Below are 19,046 nucleotides of genomic sequence, written 5' to 3'. Positions count from 1 at the left end.
GTTTCCCCAACCCGCAAGCCTGCCAGAGTTATTCAAGCATCATACCATGCCTACCAAGAGCGGGTTATGCTGCTCAACATACGGGAACGGACGGAGATCTATGTGACGTTCGAAGCGAGCGAGTGGGAACGGTATTGTATGTGGCTGAGAGGCAATAGACTAGTTTCAACAGATTCGGTAACCCTGAGTCCGTGAGACTCTGCCCTATCTACATATGATACATGTCAAGTCACCGACGTGAAGATTCCTTCCGACTTGCGCATACTTGGCGGTATACTCGTACCGTATACCTGTACCCACGATTCGTCTTGTCCTTGTGAGGTGTTCACTTGAGACATGTCGACAAGGGCACACCCATGTTCCCTGTGCTCCGACATACGTATGAGGCTTGTAGAACGATTTAGGGGATGTCCACTTCCCTTTGTTGATGGATAGGACGAACCTGGAGGTCGAGTTTGCTTTCTCTCTGTCGGCCGACACTTGTAGATGTCAGTGAGGATGCTGCCGCGGGAAGAGGTATAAAACTCGGTCAAGCTCGTCCAGAAAGCCTCACAATCCTCAACTTCACAGCTCTCAATCTTTCCCCTACTCTCAATTCCTCCCCAGCTCTCGAGGCTTTCCTGTGAGTGTCTCAATCTTGTCTGCCTCTTCAGTGTCATTCCCAGCCAATCACAAGCAGGCCTGCACCACCACTCAGACTCTGCAGCAAAATGCTCTTCACCGCCAAACTCTTCATGCTCGCCACAACCCTCGCCGCAGCTAGCGTCTCCACCGCCTCCCCCATCAATCACCGGGGGGTATCCGACAATTGCGTTTTGACGACCTTGACGGACGGAGAGATTGAGCGGACCGTCGCTCAAGGCGGCTGTATCAGCTTTGAAACCAACTCCCTAGATACTTATCGAGCTTGTGGGTTATTCACTGAGCCTTTGTCCGAGTGGGATTGTCAAAAGTGGCAGGCGGTCGGAAACCAATACAAGGACGAATTTGACCCTACAACGGCTGGGAATGCGACAACCACCGGTCAGACGTTGGAGAAACGATACCCTTGTTCGCAATGTCCATCGATCTGCGCCTTTGCAAGAGGCACTGGAATGGGTTCCATCGCCCTTTGGTCGTCTTGCATGGGTACCTGTTACGTCAGCTGCTATTAGACTGTTAGACTCGTGACCTAATCATATGGACTCTGAGAATACCTATGCATGCATGCGTGGCGCTCTGGACTGGACTGCACAGACACCTGCGTTGAGGGGTAGCTCGTTGATGAAAAGACGCATGGGAAAGAAGCAGAACAACCAGAAACAAGGAGGCATGTAGCCGATTTGCCCCCAGGCACGAGATATCAATCGCAAGTTCACCCCTCGCTTCTGATGTTGTCGCTAGCAAAGGATTCTCGGCCGATGGTCCCGAGACTCACCGATGTCCATGAGATCATACTTGCATTCATGCGTCAGCAGTAGTTTGCCGAGGGGAAAATGTAAGCCTCAACGTCGATGTCATATGTCACATGCATCCCAACAAGCAGCTGCATCCGTCAGCATCTCAGCCCTCAGACACAGTACGATCCTCACCAAGCGTCCGTCATCTCAACGCATCGTGCTCGAGCGCACTATCGACCACCGAAAGCATGGCGGCTTCAACTCAGTCCTCTTCATCACCTTCATTTTCTCCCACAGCCGCACCCACGGCTGAGAACCCCAAACTCCTGTACAAGCTCCGCGGCACTGAGAGACACTACGACGCCCAAGGCGACCTCATCCCTCAAGTCGTATGGCGACAATACACATGGTCTCAAACGCCCGCTTCCTTCCTCACCTTTCCAATTACCATGTACAGGATCGGTCAGTGGTCGGTAGACAATCAACGTAACACGTACGAACCAAATGTTTTGGTACCGAGGGGAGAGGTCAAGACGGGTTTCGTGATCAAGGGGGAATGTGAAGAGGATTTTATAGCGCCTGATCCGGTTAAGCGGTTTGAGGTGGATTATAGCGGGCCTTGGAAGCCAAAGGAGGATGGGGATAAGAGCGAAGGATAGATAGAGGAACACCTAAGAGGGTGGTAAGTAATGTATCACTTTGTCCTGATTGTCCAAGTTGAGAGTCGTGGAATTCCTACAAGGTGGATGTGTTCTAATCTTCTGTGCTTTTTCCGAGCAATGTGTACGAGTGGTACAAACCCAACGCCAGCGCCAGTGCCGTCGTAGCCGTGATGGTCCCCTATGTCATGGGCGCCGCCAACGCCAGGATCAGTGACGTGCAAGTCACTCCGGTCACTTTGGGGGTCACACATCCTTACACCTGTCTATCCTCGTGGACTTTACGCTCTTTCACCCCTTCTCGTGACAACCCTCTCGCGCCCGCAGAGCCTTGAGCTCAATGCCACCCACGTCTATAAAGTATAGTTAAGAAGGTGGCTGAGCGCCCAGCGCCAAGACCGGGTACGAATTGGCCACAAGAAGGCTGGGACTGAACATGCTACTGTTGTCAGTTGTTATCGCATCGCTATAGAGTGATGTATAGCTCTCTCAGTTTGATCCTTTTTGGGGCGAGCTCAACATTTCGGATAACCTAACACGGGAACAACCTTCCTCAAGGGGGACTAAAGAGGAAATACCGACAAAGCAATACATCACGAGCATAAAAATGTCATACACGTACTCGTAGCCTTGAGTCTCAATTTGAAAACTGCAGTTCGAACATCGATAATTTGGAGATTGGGTGCCTAACCTCGCAGAAACATCTCATAGCTTCCCCACTTTACTACTTCTTCGGCCGGCCCGACAGACTATATGACGTTGCCACTCAGAGGACATACCGAACTCGAGCTTGAGGAGTAGGTCCGGCTCCCCTCTCCTCGTCATTTCCTTCGGCACTGTCTGAGCGATCCATCCGGATGTTTTCACGCTTCAAGCACCATCTTAAGACAAGGCAAAAGACTACGGCAACTCCAGCCATGACGGTGTTCACGGTGAATGCAAGCTGTGGAGTTCGCCAAGTTTTAGCTGTGCTTCACATCATTCAAAGGGGCAAAAACTCACGTGGTACGATGGAGCGGTCGTGGACTTATAAAGATATGGAGACCATATCTGGGCTACATTACCCAATGAATTGATAGTAGCATAGGCTGCGGCTCGTTTTGCTCGAGGTCTGGCAAAAGTGGAAGAGATCCAAGCCAAAGCCACATTGTACGATCCGAACATTCCACCGATCATCAGGAAGAGCGAGAAATACCTGGGAGCTGTCTTTGTAGTTGTCGTAGCGATAATGAACCCAACCATACCAAAGAGGATGGGCGTGAGAAGATGGAAACATCTCTCAGGCTTTCGATCAGATGTGTATGAGATGGTGAGAGCGAGAAAAGCAGCGAAGAGATATGGGGGAGCAGTGAGTAATAGGGTGTTGACCTTGGACATTCCAAAAGTGGCGACCACTGTCGGAATGAATTGAGTAACAGCTCCCGCGGTAGTCTTGGTGATGATGATGATGGCCAGAAGGTAAAGCTTATAATCGACAGCAGCGGCCTTGAAGCTCTGGAACAAAGTCATCGTTTCCTCGTCCCTGACTCCGGCGTCTTGTTCCAATCGGTACACAGCGATCGCCTTTTCCCGGCTGGACAGCCACTTGGTGGTGGCGGGATAATCTGGAAGGATGAAAGCTGAAAATACCGCCGCCGCAACGGTGACTACTCCTTCCAGAATGAATAACCATCTCCAAGATGATAATCCCGAGACGCCATTGAGTCCTTTTTGTATACCGGCACTGATGAGACCAGAAAAGGCGCCAGAAAGGAGAGATCCGGTGTAGAGCTAATCAACAAGAAGGCATCGCGTAAGCCTCGGCACGGCAAACAAGCTCAAATGTGTCACTTACGATAGAAGTACGGAAAGCCAACTCCTTTTTGGTGTACCAGGAAGAAAGAAGGAACAAAGCACCAGGAAAGTAAGGCGACTCGGTGACACCGAGGAAGAATCGAATCACGAGCAGGTGGGTGAAGTTGTCGGCGGCGGCGGTAGTGGCCGATACAGCTCCCCATAGTGCTACCCAAGCAGAAAGGTAAATTGAGGGTCGGACTTTGGACAGAATCATGTTGGAAGGAATTTGACCCAAGATATACCCAGCGAACAAGATGGAGATCGCGATGTTAAATTGGTCACCTTTGAGTTTTAGGTCTTTCTCGAGACCCTGTACTCTAGCTGAGGCCAAGGCGTTTCGATCCAAGTAATTCAAGATCAGGAGGACGAAGAGCACCGGCAGTAGTCGTATATCAATCTATCACATCCAACAATCAACACAGGGCTGTGTTGTAAGATGCAAGAAACACTTACTTTGCGAACGAGCTTGGAATGTTGGGCTGCGTATTCGTCTGGGGAAAGACGTTTGAGAGCTTCGATCTCTTGGTGAAGAGAGCTCGCTTGGGAGTTCTCAACGTCATTGACAATCTCCACGTGATCAAACTCGTTCTTCAAGTCTGTTTCGGCGAGGAAGTCCTGCTGGACCGGCGGGATCGATGTACTGCTGGGTTTCGACATGTTGAAAAGACAATGGGACTGATTGCCAAGAGATAGGGTGTGCGCTCCACGGAGTAGTTATTGGGGCTCCTGGGGGTTGAGATTTCTTAAAAACGACTAGCTCCTTTTATACGTCGGCAGGTTGACGAAAGAAAGATTGGTGGACTTTCTAAGCTCCGAATTTATGCGGAGTGCATCGGGGCACCTGCAGGAACACGTTTGGATAAATCTTTACTGCGTTTGGCGATGCGGGGTAACCTTTTACCGCAGATTCCCACGCCTTGTGACATGAATAGTTATTCCGCCTCTATGTCTGGCATCATGTGAGCAATGGTCATTTCAAGCCCCACAGCGGACACATGATACTCCGCATCCTGAGGGGAGTGGGGCGTATATAATGCTATTCCTGTCGGCACATGAATAACGTCTCTTCACCATTCAAGTTTCATACAGGGTACTCAAATAAAATTCAGTCATGTCTCCTATCGCTATCAATCCAGTCAACGAAGCCTCTGCCTTTCCAGAAGGATATGCCACGCAGCGTGAGTAGGTGCACCTCTAGGAAGAGCAGATATCGCAAGACCAAAAGCTAATCCGTCGTGATCATGGCAGCCGAAAGAAAAAACATTTATAAGATAGCGCAAATCGGCGCTGATGGGATCGGTCCTGAAGTGATCAACGCAGGTGTCCAAGCTTTGCATGCTGTCGCCAAGAAAGTTGGGTCTTTCCAGCTGGACTTCACCGAGCTCGACTGGTCTTCCGATAGATACAAGAAGACTGGGAGTTATATTCCAGAGGATTATTTGGATATCCTGAAGAAGCACGACGCCATCTTGTGAGTATGTTATACTCCAGAACCAACGGAATCTATACTGACTGCCTGGTAGTTTCGGTGCAGTCGGTGCGCCTGATGTTCCTGACCACATCTCATTATGGGGCCTGAGGCTCGCTATCTGCCAACCATACATGTATGCCAACGTTCGGTGAGCTGCTTTGTTTGTCTAATGCATGAGGGGCTGGGACTAACCCCGTATCCAGACGAACAAAGGTCCTTCCCGGTACAAGCTCTCCACTCAGCAACCTCCAACCAGGAGACTTGGACTGGTGCATCATCCGAGAGAACTCGGAAGGTGAATATGCTGGCCATGGAGGCAGGTCGCACAGAAGGCTAGATCATGAAGTCGGCACAGGTAGGTCCCAACACCTGTTGATATAGGGTCCCTGGAAGCTCACTCTTGTGTGACATAGAGGTCACCATCTTCACTCGAACCGGTATTCGCCGAATTGCTCGATATGCCTTCCAAGTCGCTCAGTCGAGACCTAGAAAACTTTTGACGTACGTGACCAAGTCGAACGCTATGAGAAACGGAATGGTACTCTGGGATGAGGTCATCAAAGAGGTATCCAAGGAGTTCCCCGATGTTGTGAGTCGGCATTGTAAATAACTTATACATTGATCTGACTAACGCTTCTGTATAGACAATGGACCATATGCTTGTAGATGCTATGACAGTCCGAATGACCCTTCATCCTAAATCTCTTGACACCATTCTCGCCACCAATCTCCACGCCGACATCCTCTCAGACTTAGCAGCTGCCTTAGCTGGATCAATCGGTATCGCCCCTACAGCCAACATCGATCCCTCACGCACGATGCCATCCATGTTTGAGCCTATTCACGGGTCTGCCTTTGATATCACTGGTATGGGCATCGCCAACCCCGTGGGAACATTCTGGACTGCGTGTGAAATGCTTGATTGGCTCGGTGAGCACGAAGCTTCTAAGCTCCTCATGAAGGCTGTAGAACAAACTTGTGCAGACGGTGTCAGAACCCGAGACTTAGGCGGTAGGGCCAATACGCAGGAGGTGACAGATGCGGTTATCCAACGTCTTAGAGTTTTATAAACGGTTGTTATATTAGTGCTTGCGCTCCTATGTATTCTGTCAGCCGGTTGCCCAAATCCATAGTGAAATAATATGGACGACCTTCTGAAAGATGAGTTGTTTTGCATCGCAGCGCCGATGTTGACCAGATCCTTGAGTGTAACGCTTCAAGGGGGAAGAAAAGCACAATTTGTAAACATTGTCCGCGCAAAATATACATACATGATGCATTATAAGGTATAAATAGCCTGAGACCTGAAACCCTCCTCACAGAACGGGAGACGGCGGCATGGACACATGGTAAGCCCATATGGATTCCGGTTCAAGGGCGAACGTGTCAAAGTCAAAGTGAAAGCAATCTTCGATGTTGAAGCTCATCGCTTCGGGAGCAGGATCTTCTGAACTTGCTGCTGCAGTGATGATCTGTTCGACATCGTCGGTCTGTTGAAGAGAACGCAAAGCGACTTTAGCTTCATACACCAATGTCTCCAATCATCAGGGCATACCTTGCTGGTGTCCGCCGGACTCTCTCGATCAATCAGGGATTTCACTACCCGACTGAACTTGTCTGATTTTGGCCAACGCTTGGTTAGATACTCCAAAATGCTCAAAGCTCGACGAAGGTCTCGCGTAAGCCTAATTGAAAGCGGATCAGCGACAGCTAAACCGAGCAATTCGAGAACGAATTCTTACCACGTAGCTTGGCCGTGGCGACTCCTCTCGCGCCTGGCGCCATAGACCAGGATGAGGCTACCAAGGAATACTATATCTACATAGCCTGGCCACCACAGATCATCGGCATTCTTCAGGAAGCCATCGGACAGCGTAGCGCAAATTTTGCGTACTGAGGCGATAGCGGCTTGAAGAGCATGATCGTGTTGGATCTGGGACGGGGGTAGTGAAAGAGCCGGGCGGTTCAGATTGACAATTTGTGAATGGTACAAGCAAGTGAACAAAGTAGACATGTGACGACGAGGATCGGCAGGGGTTTCCGAAGCGTGCTATCGCGACATCTGTTCAGATAACCTCTCAGGCGCGAATACCAGACTCACCACATCCACATCGCAATCTAATCCGATGTCGTTCCACCAGGCATCAAGATCGCTTCTCAGGTGTAAGACCTCATTGGCTAGGGACGTTTCATCAGCGACGCGGACCGAAGGGATCGATGCAAGCCCGGGGGTACGTACCATCGATGACTCTGTGCGACACCGACTTATTGAACTGCTCCATCGCTTGCCCTACCATTTTGGCCATAAGACTCAGTGAGTGAGCGGGAAGCAATCTAGCTCGCACTCGTAGCGTATTGAGATCAAGGGTGGGCTTCAGTTTATCGACGTCCGTATACATTGATCGGGCTGAGGGAATTGAAACCGAGGTCTCAACAGGCGATATCGCCTCGTCCCGCGGATCTCCTTGTGATTTTCGTTTAGTGCCCCTACCGTCGCTACTCTGTGGTCCCACCTGAGATTGATTAGAATGGGGAACAGCTCCTTCCGAGGCTGGAGGACCGACTTGTACGTTATCTTGCCGGTGTGTTTCGGGGGTTGAGTGTTTCTCTGCACCGCCAGGAACGCAAGTATCGATATCTGAATCATTGAGCATGAGTGGTATGCCAAAATCTGCGGAGAGAAGCCGGTCCAGCACATATAATGAGTAGAATACACGCTTCCGTAGATTGCGATCCGCCGGGTCGGTGAAGGTAGCAGGGAACCGTTCCGGACATCTGTGCAGCCCAGCTTCAAAAGCAAGCTCTAGTCCGATGTCAGTGAGCTGTTGTTCCATCGAATAGGAAAAGATGACTTACTGGCTATGACTCCTGATAAATGCATAGCTGGACGGAATGTCCTGGTCACATAGAATAATAGTTCGATCGCAAGCAGAGCCTGAATGCCGAACAGGTCGTTGATTCTCGAATTCTGACAGGCTCCTACTATCAAATGCCCCAGCATCGTAGCCTGGGATGTTGAGTGGATCTGAGGGACTTTGGAGGAGCTGTTCAAGCCGTTGCCTGATTCAATGAGACCTAATCCTCCGATGGTGAAGACTACGAGAAAGATGGTAGTTAATGCCAATGACTGTTCGTGGGTGAGTCCTTCAAAAGCTGATATCTGACTATCTTGGATCGACTCGAGTGGAATGACGGTATGATGGATCTTGGCGAGATTCAGAGAGTTGTTGAAGCATTGTAACAAGTAAGCGCCATCGAGGAACGGGAAAAGTGGATGCCAGGTAGCAAAATATCGGTTCAGCCTTGTGCGAAGAGTTTCCTCCTCCAGCAGATCTTTGGTCCGAAGTAGATAAATGTCGTACAGAGCTGTTTCGTCGGAACGAGGCTCATCATTATTGCGCTGCATGAACGCATCTTCTATTCCTGGATCTGGGGTGGGATGGTCTTGTGATGTAAGGTCGGATTGAACTGTATCGGCTAGATAAACTCCAGATGACGACCCAGCGAATCTCGGGAAGCCATTCTAGGAGACCATCAAAATGGTCAGCATCAAGCGACTCTGTCTATAGTTTACTCACTGGCCCAATGTAGAAGCGCCCTCGCTCATGTGTGGAAGTTTCCATGTTCACCCAAACATAGTTGCATGGTCATCCCCATCTGAAAGACAGCGACGCGACATCTTTCTAGCATCACCACGAGTTTCAGGGTGGAGTCACCAGACTACATAGGACTATGTTTTGGTTTACATAATGGGTTTCCTTGGGGAATCCCGGGCGGATAAACTTCACTCCGCTCTCAGGCTCTCTTCGGAGTATTGACACGACCACACCGGAATACCACTCCGGAGATACAACAGACCCCTGCCGGATATACAGCAAGAGTGACCATTTAAAAAGGCGGAGGATCACACTCGATCGCCAAGGAGGAACAAACCCATCTTGTCATCATTTACCATGGTCTCTATCATGGCCTCAGAGAAGCCTATAGACACGAGCACAACACAATACAAGGCTCAGCTGATAGCGGAGTTCATTGCTAAACATCATGAACGAGTCGCGGGAAGATCTGGCCCTCTGATTGTCTCCATGCAGGGACCACAGGGTGCCGGTGAGTTAGCGACCAAGTACAAATGAATGATATCTTTCCCGGAGCTGATACCACATTATGCAGGCAAAAGTACCCTCGCAGCTGCACTGGTCAGTTTCTTGGCCTCGGCTTTTCGCCTGAGAACTGCTGTAGCTTCTCTCGACGGTACGTATGCTATGCCAATCTCGTGTCACGGGCTGACCATACCGGGTATTTCCCTAGATTTTTACCTAGATCGCAAAGGTTTGGATGAGCTAGCTCAGGCGTCTCCGAACAATCGAATGCTCCAGGGTAGAGGGCCGCCAGGAACGCATGATATAGAACTTCTTAGAACCGTCTTGAAGCAGATACGGGGACCTGAACGAAACGCCTCGTCCGTTACGCTACCCACATTCGATAAGAGCTTATACAATGGTCGTGGAGACCGATCAGAGTCGACCATCCCTATTCATCCTGCGGAATTAGATGTATTCATGCTAGAAGGGTGGTCCTTAGGATTTCAGCACGTTGCCCAGCCCAAACTCCATGAGTTGTGGGCCACAAGCCAGACAGCTCATGAACACGATTGGCAGACTATCATGCAGATCAACGATAATCTATCAAATCTGAACCGAGAGATAGATAGTTATTTTGATTGTCACGTCGCCATTACACCCCTTGACTTAGATTACATCTACTACTGGAGGCTACAACAGGAGCATCACATGAAGAGGGAGAACAGAGGACTAGGGATGTCGGACGACGAAGTCAGACTCTTCGTCGATCGGTATATGCCTTGTTATGAGGTATACGGCAGTGGAAAGGTGGACAAAGACAGTTTGAGGCTGCTGTATGGACCTGAAAGAGAGGTCGTGCAAGTCGAAGAGGATCAGAAGATTTCACAATGAGCATGTATAAGGCACTTCTGTGCGAAATTCCAGCTTGACAACAATTGCTGTCGCTGAACGACACAGCGATTTATTGGCCATGAAGGTCAAGCTCTCGTTACTACCTAACCTGTGCGAACGAAGACATGCGTGAGAGCCTATACATCGGTTGCACTACCATGCACTCCAGTGACCCCAGTTGGTTCGACGATCAAGATCCATTCTTTCGAAACCAATCCTCCAATGTCATTAGACCAGGGTGGATGTATCGAAGAGCGGAAGTGTCGATGTCGTTATACCCAGTCTCCTCGAGGTCTTCCCCAGAAATCAGCGTCAAGCATGATCAGGTAGGAAAGGAAGGGGCACCCACAATACATCATCTGTTTGAAATCATATGGTAATATGGCTCTGATCGGTGTCGGGGTCAACGATGCGAACCAAGGTTGATATCCTTGAGTCTTGAATATCGCTTGTCTAACATCTTCTAAGCCATAATTCCCTCCCGACAGCTCGATGGTCTTGTTCTTGAAGTGCTCGCTTTCAGGATTGATCAATGCCTTCCCAGCAAACACTCCGATGTCCTCAGTCGCAATCAGCTGACACTTTTTCCACGCCAACGATGCAAAGAACATTCCGACGACCATGAAACGAGCTGGACCAGCTGCAGCAGGGAAGTTGTCCTGGTAGGAGAAGTAGACACGGGCGTAAGCGCGATGGGGGTCTTGTAGATCCGGTTAACGCTTACCATGAACGCAACAGGGCGAAGTATAGTGTAAGATAGACCAGATGACTTCAATGCCTCTTCTACCTACAGAGTGAGATGGGTCAGCCTACGTGCTCCATGGTAATCCGACGGTTATATTATTCCATGATTCGATGATCCAAAAACCCCTTGACTCACTTTAGCTTTTGATCTGAAATGCGGCACACTTTTCGCATCATCTGCAGAAGCGACGCTCGTAAAAACGAGGTGTTCCACTCCAGCTGCTTTAGCGGCGTTGATGAAATTGATCCCTTGTTGTGTTTCCTTTTCCTCACCAGCTCCAGCATCAGTGACTAAGAATGCCCTCTGTACTCCTTCCAGAGCCGCATCTAATGTAGCCTTGTCGTCTAAGCTGCCTTGAACGGCTTCCACACCTTTTGTTACCAGCTTCTTTGCGCTCTCAGATGACGTGTTGCGAGTCAAGAATCGCACTTGAACATTGCTAGGTTTCTCCTCAAGCAGAGTCGATACCGCCTTTCCGCCTTGCTTCCCGGTCGCGCCGCAGACAAGTATGTTGATTGAGGATGCCATGTTACAAATGTAGGAGTTGTACTTTGAAGAATGGGATCAACCGCTGATCAACCGCATATTTTTGTTATATTGATTGTCCAGATACGTGGGAATCGATGTGCTCTCGATCTCATCATACGTCATTTCTGCTCATGCGGGAGCGATCAGAAGAACCTGATCTAACATGTTCAGTTTACGGCTCGAAATTATTCCCCATTGCGGAAACTCAGTGGTGCAAGCAAAGGTTTTTCCACCTCAGGACATACAGCCAGCGATTACGAGTATGCATCGAGCAACTTTTTTCACATTTCTGACCAAACAAGGCGACAGGCAGGAATCATTATCAGAGAATTTCGCATTCGCTTTTTTATTGTTACATTAAAACTCTGTTCCAAATACTATCGAGAAACACTAATCACCCTAAATATCCACTTTTGTACCTTGTCGCACATTCGTCCATAGTCCGCTTCTTCTTCTTGAGCTTGAACACAACAATTTTCGGAATTGGTTGTCACCTGAGGTATGTGAGTGTGCCTCAGATGCTTAGACGCGCTCGACGTGTTGGTCTGTGCCCTTGTATTCGCCTCCTTTGTAGTCGACGTCTTCATGAGATCCATTGCTCGCAGGAGCGGGAAGCCCGACGATAGCTCTAAGGATCTCAGCCTTGGCTTGAAGTTCTTCGTGAGCGGCATGAGTGTGAAAGATAGCATCCATCTCTTCGAGGGTTTTTCCCTTGGTCTCCGGACAGAAGAACCATGTCCAAAGAGCGGATAGGAAAGAGAAGGCGGCGAAGAAGAAGAATGTCCCGAATTTGATGTTCTGGATCATCGGCGGAGTGATGACACCGATGATGAAATTGAACAACCAATTACAACAGGTAGTAATGGCAACGCCTTTGGCTCGTCGACTTGAAGAGTGGACTTCCGCAGGCATAGCCCAGGGGACAGGCGACCAGCCGAGACCAAAGGAGAACATAAAGACGAGGATGAACGCGACGCCGACCCATGCAGGACCTTGATGAGCTTCCCAGTTCCCGGAAAATTTGGCGATCATCACACCGACGATGATATGGGAGATGGTGTTGACGATAGATCCTAAGAGAAGAGGAGGCTTCCTGCCCACTCTGTCCAGGAAGAAGAAAGCGGCACTGGTAGCGACCATCTGACAGACATTTAACACACCCGACATGGTAATTTGCATCTCGTAGTCCAAACCAAGTTGCTCGAACAGAGTAGGAGAGTAGTAAATCAAAGCGTTAATACCTTGAAATTGCTGGAACACCATGAGCATGACGCCGATCATGGTTCTTGGTAAGATTTTCGGTTTGAACATGTCGATCCAGGCGGCCGCTTCAAGTTTCAGCTCGGCGGAGAGACCCGTTTGGTGAGCAGTGTGAGGATGAGCTTGGACGATGACTTCCCTGTTGCGGATGGCCTCGGCTCGGATAGTGATCCATTCAGCTTGGACTCGGGGGTCTGTCGCCGAAAGACCTCGAAGTGCCACCAGTGACTCGAGAGCCTCTCGATCTTTGCCTGCACCAGCCAGCCATCGGGGCGAATAAGGCAATTTCCAAAGACCGATGGCAAGTAGGATACAAGGTGCCATTTGTACAGTAAAAGGCAGTCGGAAACTCCAGTCCCCCGCAATGTGTCGGGTGCCATATGTCTGTACATCTTTGTCAGCTGAGGTCTTGCAACTATGCAGTTGTAAGGGTATATTACTTACGATGTAGAACATGATAACGATACCGATAACGATGGTAGCACCTTCGAGAGCAAGGAATGCACCTCTGACATTAGGTGGGGCAATCTCAGAAATGTACATTGGTGCGACGGATGACAAGAGGCCAATTCCGACACCTCCAATAAATCGTCCAACCACCAATTGTGGGTAGGAAAAGGATGCGGCTTGAATGACACTGCCGATGATGAACCAGACAGATCCGATTCCTGAAGAAAGCTAATATCAACGACTGCCCGAAACAAGCGAGACTGAGTGTACTTACCGATCGCTTTCTTTCTTGAGTATCTATCGGCTAGGTAGCCAGCTTGGACGGCACCCAAGAAAGCGCCCAGCTCCAGAAGACCAGTCATGATCCCTTTGTTGAAGGCTGCGCCGGAGTCCTGGGTAGAATCGGTTTCGGGGAATTGGCGAAGAAATTGTTTCATCGTTAGGACGATTGACAAGATACCTTGATCGAAACCGAACAGAAGACCACCCATACAGGCGGAAAAGGCGGCAGCGACGACGATCCAGTTGGCGAATACATCTTTCAGCTCTGTAAGGAGCAAGTCATCAGTCTATGTCATCACCTCGAACAACATGACTGAGATTTGACACTAACTATTGCCGCCCAGTGAGTCAGCCAACAGCTGACTGTCTTCGCAATATTGATATGTGTCATGGTGAAGAGTCACACCCAGGGATTCGAGAGAAGGAATACCATCTCGCTCAGGCGCATGCCTGGATACATTTTCGTCGGACATGTCGATGGATTGAGTAGCTTGGACAGGGCTTGTTGTTCAGCTGGTTGTGGGGCAACAACATCTCCAATTCTTCTCAGAATTCAGTCTATTTATGTCTCAAATCCGCATATAGGGCACTTGGGCTGAACTCAAAGTGTGCCAATGGCCTGAGCGGGGTACGAGGGCGAGACCGGTTAGGAGATGTTGTTTCCTGTATCTCCGGTCGGATCCGACAGCTTCTCCGATCCGAGCACGATGGTGGCGGTTGCGCAAGACCGAGGTCACGTCGGGCTCATATGTCACGTGCCTCGCTTCTTCGTGCAGAACTCCTAGAAGTCCTTGCGTCTTCCAATTTAGACCCATCGTTGAGAGAACGCGCCTTCACTTCCTGCAAGGATGAATGGACTCGAACATCCCAAGCCAATTGTCGACCGGCGTCTACTTTCACGCTCAACAAAGCCTAATATCGGACCGTCGGATCCATCGGACATATCTGCATAGATACCACCCTCCGATTACTATTTTACGACAAAGTAGAATGCGGCATGCAAAGAGTATAATTACTCATGGGAAGAAGAGCTGGAAGGCAGTCGGAACAACGTCCCTTCCAATATCATCTGAACGAGGATCAGTCGACACGTATCCCAATGGCTCCTATCGCGATCCACCACCAACCAGCTGCCGATCATAGTAATGCAGCGGACCTCAAGTCCAAAGCACTGGTCAACAATGGGAATGGCACAAGACCTTTACCTGTATATCCCGACGCAGTAGCAGCGGATTACATGTACAAGTTCAAGTACAATCATCCTCTTCCGACCCACGGAGCTGAAGGTCGAAAAATTTCGGAATCGACCGATCCAAAATCAGTAGCACAGGAGATGGCGTCTAAGCTGTCACAAGCTTTGGCCGCCTCAGATGCCACTCAATTCACCGATTTGTTTATGGAACACGGTAAGTCGCACGAATCGCTCTCTGCACCCAGCGGTATCGCTAATCATACTTTCCCATTCACTACAGGCGTATGGAGAGATCGAGCTCTATTCACCTGGGACTACAGGACCTTCAACTTTCGAGAAGCGATCAACAAAGCGGCATGCGACTTGTTCCCCCAGACTCCTGTCTCAAAGGTCACCCTCATCGAACCCCAACCAAAAATTGAAAGACCTTACCCGGATCTCTCTTTCATACAAGCTCACATCAGCTTAGAGACCGATATCGCTAGCGGTACCGCTCTGGTTAACATCATTCAAACCGAAGAAGGCTTCAGGATTTGGACCTTCAACACCACTATCGAGTCACTCCACGGATTTCCAGAGATACCAGAAAGGGATGGTCATATGACAGGGCCCCATTCGTGGAATATGCAAAGGGAGCTTGATTTGGAATTGGAAGGAATCGAGCCAGAAGTGCTGATTGTGGGAGGTGGACAAAAGTGAGTGTTGCGCGTCAAGTATCGTCGACGACCGCCTTGTTGACCGGTATTACAGCGGACTTATGCTTGCCGCTCGACTGAAGGCCCTTGGTGTTAACGCTTTGATCATTGAACGCAACAAGAGAATCGGAGACAACTGGAGGGGTCGATATGAGGCTTTATCGCTTCATCTTCCTCACTGGGCCGGTATGTCGACTATATTCTCTGCCCAGTGTCGCAACCCAGCTGACTAGCTATCGTAGATCACTTTGCCTACATGCCTTACCCTAAACACTGGCCAACTTACTGTCCCGCTGCCAAATTGGCCGACTGGTTTGAGTGGTACGTTAGTGCACTAGAGTTGTTCGTTTGGACCGATTCAGCGGTCACCAGTGCCTCTCAATCCCCTAACGGCGAGTGGACCATCAAGGTATCCCGAGGGGAACAGGACAAGAGGACTTTCCACCCTAAGCAATTAGTGAGTAGTCGACAGAAACGGATATCGTGATCTGCTGGGCTTATATAATGGCATCCCTTAGGTCATGGCCACGAGTTTGGCGGGGGTACCTTACGTTCCTGAGATACCAGGATCTGAAAAATTCAAGGGAACCATTCGACACTCCACAGAACACGATTCCTCACGAGAATGGGTTGGCAAGAAGGCCCTCGTGGTCGGAACATCTTCATCAGGGTTTGACACTGCTTTCGACTTCGCCCGTAGAGGAGTGGACGTGACTATCCTTCAACGATCACCCACATATATCATGTCCCTGACTCACAGCGTGCCTCGGATTCTTGGTGTTTACAAACCAGAGAACGGCAAACGACCTGACCTAGAAGTGGCTGATAGAATTGCATATGGCCTTCCAGTCGGTCCCGCGGAAGAGATGGGAAGACGACTTGGATCGGAGTTGACTGAACTCGATCATGACCTTTTACATGCAATGGAAGCCAGAGGTTTCAAGACCTGGCGAGGTCAACGAAGCACATCTACACAGACTCTCGGTTATACCAAGAACGGTGGTTTCTACTTTGACGCCGGTGCTTGCGAGCAGATCATCAATGGAAATATCAAGGTTGAACAAGGTTACATCGATCAGTGAGTTTGACTTTCAGTACAGCTCATTTGGGTACTTCCGTTGACTTGATCCTTTAACCCAGCTTCACTGGAGACAAGGTAGTCTTGAACGGAGACAGAGAGAAACAATATGATATCGTTGTTTTGGCCACCGGGTTCTCCAACACCATTGATTCGGTCAGAAGAACCTTGGGAGATGACGTGGCAGATCGATTCAATCCGATTTGGGGTATGAACGAGGAGGGAGAACTCAATTCCGCTTGGAGGGATACCGGTGTACCCAATATGTGGTTGATGGTGGGAACCCTGCAAGCCGCTCGTTATCACTCAAAGATGGTCGCTTTGAGGATAAAAGCGAAATTGGAAGGGATCTCACCAGAGCCTTACCTCAAATAGGAGATAAAGTCGTGACGGATACTAGGTTTATTGGTTTTGCTTTGATCTCGTTCGTATTGATCAATAGATGTATATCGTGCCCTTTGTGCTCGAGGTCTATCGGATGAGTTTTCAGTCTTTGCTGTCTTGTGATGAGGTGCTTGCACGTAGATTTGAAATGGTTTCAGTTGCGTGGTTGACATGCTCTCAACTGGCTACTGACCTCGCGTCTTTCATTCATCAATTCTCTGGGTTCCTGTTGCCTCGTCACTGCTATCTGAAAGCTTCGCATCATGCAAGGCCCAGTATCCGTTCTCCAGTAGACGACTTTGATACATGCCAGCGCAATGCGTCTCGGTGTGGGATACAAACGGATCAAGAGCGGAGAAGGCATTGTTCGGTAACGCGTTCTACATCAATTTCGTGCGCAAAGCCTAAGGCGTGCGAACTCGAGACGGGAATGAAGGCGTGTCCACACAGCTCACACATCGAGCCATCACCCAATAATCCATAAGAGCCGATGATAGAGCGGGTTTCCGGTTCGCGTTGCCGGCGGCGAGATCGGAGTCAATCCGCCCAAGGCTTTTTTCCTTCTGGATTAAATCCGACCTTCATCGCTGAAGGGTTCAACCCGGTGATGAGTCCGATGCCATCAACGGATCAAAGCCCATGCGAATAGCAAATAGCTTGGTAAGAGGAATATACATATATTGCGATGCATGCTTTCGTCGCCCGGTACTCGCGCACAAGTCTACTGCTGCTGTCATTCCCATCACTCCTGTTCCACATCTATCGAAATGATTCTCGACGGTAAAGGTGAGTGCCCATCACAACAGCCGTGTTCATTGGAGCTTTTGGCTGATATCTTTCCAGCTTTCGTTATCACCGGTGGTCTCGGCTCCATTGGAGGCGCTACAGCAGAGATGATAGTAGCTAAAGGTGGATATGCCATTGTGAGTAGAGGCGAACAGAGCTCAGTCAGGCAGATATTGTGTCGTTCTGTTCCTGACATACCCGTCCTCAGATCTTCGACATAGTCCCCGAAGATGTAGCTACGGAGAAAATTAAAACATTCAAGCATTCTGACAAATATTTCTACTCCAAAACCGACATCACGAGTCAGGAAATCTTAGAAGCTTCGTTGCAAGAGGCCTTGAAGCATGTCCCTAATGGATCTCTCTTCGGAGCGGTGCACTGTGCAGCAACCAATCCCAATAAACCATGGACAAGCAAGATGTCCGACAAGTTGAAGGTGTGTAGCTCAATTCCGCAGAAGACTGTGAAACACTTACTTTTCCTGCGTTGTTCTTCTCGTAGGATTTCGAGACCGTCTTGAAAGTAAACGCATACGGCACATTCCTCGTCAATGCTCTTGTGGCAGATGCCATCAACTCGCAATACCCGCCTTTAGACATATACCACGAACGAGTAGTAGAGGAAAGAGGCGCCATCGTCAACCTATCCTCAGTTGTCGGTCACACACCTCCAGCTCGATGTCTGACATATGGTCCTTCGAAAAGTGAGCATGCTTGGGGGGATTGAAATCGTTTCAAGGAACTGACAATACTGTGTCTCGCGAATAGCGTGTGTCTTAGGTATCACTGAAGCTGCGGCCGACTTTCTGGCTCCTTCGGGTATCCGAGTCAATTCATTGGCTCCCGCTCTGGTGATTTCGCCATTGATGCAATCGGGTGATCGTATCCAGTACTTCAAAGATGCCGTTGAAGGTTATTCCATGTTCCCCCGTCGATTCACAACTCCTGACGAAATCGCGGCTGCCGTCATCTTCTTACTCGAGAACTCGATGATGAACGCTTTCCATGTAAGTGAGATCAATCTCCGGTTATGTCTGCCTGCTAACATGAATCATGTCTACAGCTCAAGGTGGATGCAGGATGGCGACAGGTCACCTCTTGGGCCAATGGGATCGACCGTGAGTTCCGAAGTTTTACTTGGAAGTAGTGACTAACATTGTCTTGTCTCCTATTCAGCACGGAAAAGCGTTGTAGTTGAGTAGAATGCTCGTCAGTAGGGGACAATGTTTCAAACTTGAGCTTTCATGCCATCATCTCATGCATATTTTCCCTCTTCTTGCTAGGATCATCGGCAATATCGACGTCATGCCATAGCCGAGCTTCTTTTCA

At 49.5% G+C, this 19,046-nt stretch overlaps 10 protein-coding genes across 10 annotated transcripts; 6 read left to right on the top strand and 4 right to left on the bottom strand.

The window, feature by feature from the left end:
* Window positions 1–710: 710 nt before the first annotated feature.
* On the top strand, window positions 711–1,154 carry I302_107953 (uncharacterized protein; the record flags this gene model as incomplete). The annotated part of the gene is made up of 1 exon (XM_019194276.1): window positions 711–1,154. The coding sequence occupies one exon, from the start codon at window positions 711–713 to the stop codon at window positions 1,152–1,154; it is 444 nt and encodes a 147-aa protein (XP_019044399.1).
* A 473-nt stretch (window positions 1,155–1,627) lies between these two features.
* On the top strand, window positions 1,628–2,038 carry I302_107952 (uncharacterized protein; the record flags this gene model as incomplete). Its single annotated transcript, XM_019194277.1, has 1 exon — window positions 1,628–2,038. The coding sequence occupies one exon, from the start codon at window positions 1,628–1,630 to the stop codon at window positions 2,036–2,038; it is 411 nt and encodes a 136-aa protein (XP_019044400.1).
* A 766-nt stretch (window positions 2,039–2,804) lies between these two features.
* Window positions 2,805–4,531, bottom strand: I302_107951 (uncharacterized protein; the record flags this gene model as incomplete). The annotated part of the gene is made up of 4 exons (XM_019194278.1): window positions 2,805–2,981; window positions 3,041–3,808; window positions 3,873–4,271; window positions 4,328–4,531. 4 exons carry the CDS (start codon window positions 4,529–4,531, stop codon window positions 2,805–2,807), a joined length of 1,548 nt encoding a protein of 515 aa, XP_019044401.1.
* A 454-nt stretch (window positions 4,532–4,985) lies between these two features.
* On the top strand, window positions 4,986–6,415 carry I302_107950 (tartrate dehydrogenase; the record flags this gene model as incomplete). Its single annotated transcript, XM_019194279.2, has 6 exons — window positions 4,986–5,052; window positions 5,123–5,345; window positions 5,398–5,493; window positions 5,549–5,700; window positions 5,759–5,934; window positions 5,990–6,415. 6 exons carry the CDS (start codon window positions 4,986–4,988, stop codon window positions 6,413–6,415), a joined length of 1,140 nt encoding a protein of 379 aa, XP_019044402.2.
* Window positions 6,416–6,661: 246 nt separating this feature from the next.
* Window positions 6,662–8,968, bottom strand: I302_107949 (uncharacterized protein; the record flags this gene model as incomplete). Its single annotated transcript, XM_065870577.1, has 7 exons — window positions 6,662–6,835; window positions 6,901–7,030; window positions 7,088–7,395; window positions 7,447–7,523; window positions 7,585–8,148; window positions 8,202–8,868; window positions 8,924–8,968. 7 exons carry the CDS (start codon window positions 8,966–8,968, stop codon window positions 6,662–6,664), a joined length of 1,965 nt encoding a protein of 654 aa, XP_065726649.1.
* A 330-nt stretch (window positions 8,969–9,298) lies between these two features.
* I302_107948 (uncharacterized protein) lies at window positions 9,299–10,318 on the top strand (the record flags this gene model as incomplete). The annotated part of the gene is made up of 3 exons (XM_019194281.1): window positions 9,299–9,452; window positions 9,516–9,596; window positions 9,654–10,318. 3 exons carry the CDS (start codon window positions 9,299–9,301, stop codon window positions 10,316–10,318), a joined length of 900 nt encoding a protein of 299 aa, XP_019044404.1.
* A 190-nt stretch (window positions 10,319–10,508) lies between these two features.
* Window positions 10,509–11,591, bottom strand: I302_107947 (uncharacterized protein; the record flags this gene model as incomplete). Its single annotated transcript, XM_019194282.1, has 4 exons — window positions 10,509–10,612; window positions 10,668–10,977; window positions 11,043–11,105; window positions 11,199–11,591. 4 exons carry the CDS (start codon window positions 11,589–11,591, stop codon window positions 10,509–10,511), a joined length of 870 nt encoding a protein of 289 aa, XP_019044405.1.
* A 522-nt stretch (window positions 11,592–12,113) lies between these two features.
* Window positions 12,114–14,056, bottom strand: I302_107946 (uncharacterized protein; the record flags this gene model as incomplete). Its single annotated transcript, XM_019194283.1, has 4 exons — window positions 12,114–13,235; window positions 13,296–13,519; window positions 13,576–13,848; window positions 13,915–14,056. 4 exons carry the CDS (start codon window positions 14,054–14,056, stop codon window positions 12,114–12,116), a joined length of 1,761 nt encoding a protein of 586 aa, XP_019044406.1.
* A 626-nt stretch (window positions 14,057–14,682) lies between these two features.
* Window positions 14,683–16,923, top strand: I302_107945 (uncharacterized protein; the record flags this gene model as incomplete). Its single annotated transcript, XM_019194284.1, has 6 exons — window positions 14,683–14,989; window positions 15,056–15,470; window positions 15,526–15,656; window positions 15,713–15,927; window positions 15,989–16,548; window positions 16,611–16,923. 6 exons carry the CDS (start codon window positions 14,683–14,685, stop codon window positions 16,921–16,923), a joined length of 1,941 nt encoding a protein of 646 aa, XP_019044407.1.
* Window positions 16,924–17,699: 776 nt separating this feature from the next.
* Window positions 17,700–18,864, top strand: I302_107944 (uncharacterized protein; the record flags this gene model as incomplete). Its single annotated transcript, XM_019194285.1, has 6 exons — window positions 17,700–17,718; window positions 17,776–17,855; window positions 17,927–18,154; window positions 18,220–18,421; window positions 18,486–18,724; window positions 18,781–18,864. The coding sequence occupies 6 exons, from the start codon at window positions 17,700–17,702 to the stop codon at window positions 18,862–18,864; spliced, it is 852 nt and encodes a 283-aa protein (XP_019044408.1).
* Between the last annotated feature and the right edge of the window lie 182 nt (window positions 18,865–19,046).

The sequence above is a fragment of the Kwoniella bestiolae genome, chromosome 7 (genome assembly GCF_000512585.2).
Source record: "Kwoniella bestiolae CBS 10118 chromosome 7, complete sequence".
Classification (NCBI taxonomy): domain Eukaryota; kingdom Fungi; phylum Basidiomycota; class Tremellomycetes; order Tremellales; family Cryptococcaceae; genus Kwoniella; species Kwoniella bestiolae.
Note: the sequence above shows the minus strand (reverse complement) of the source record. Positions and strands in the feature narration are given on the sequence as shown.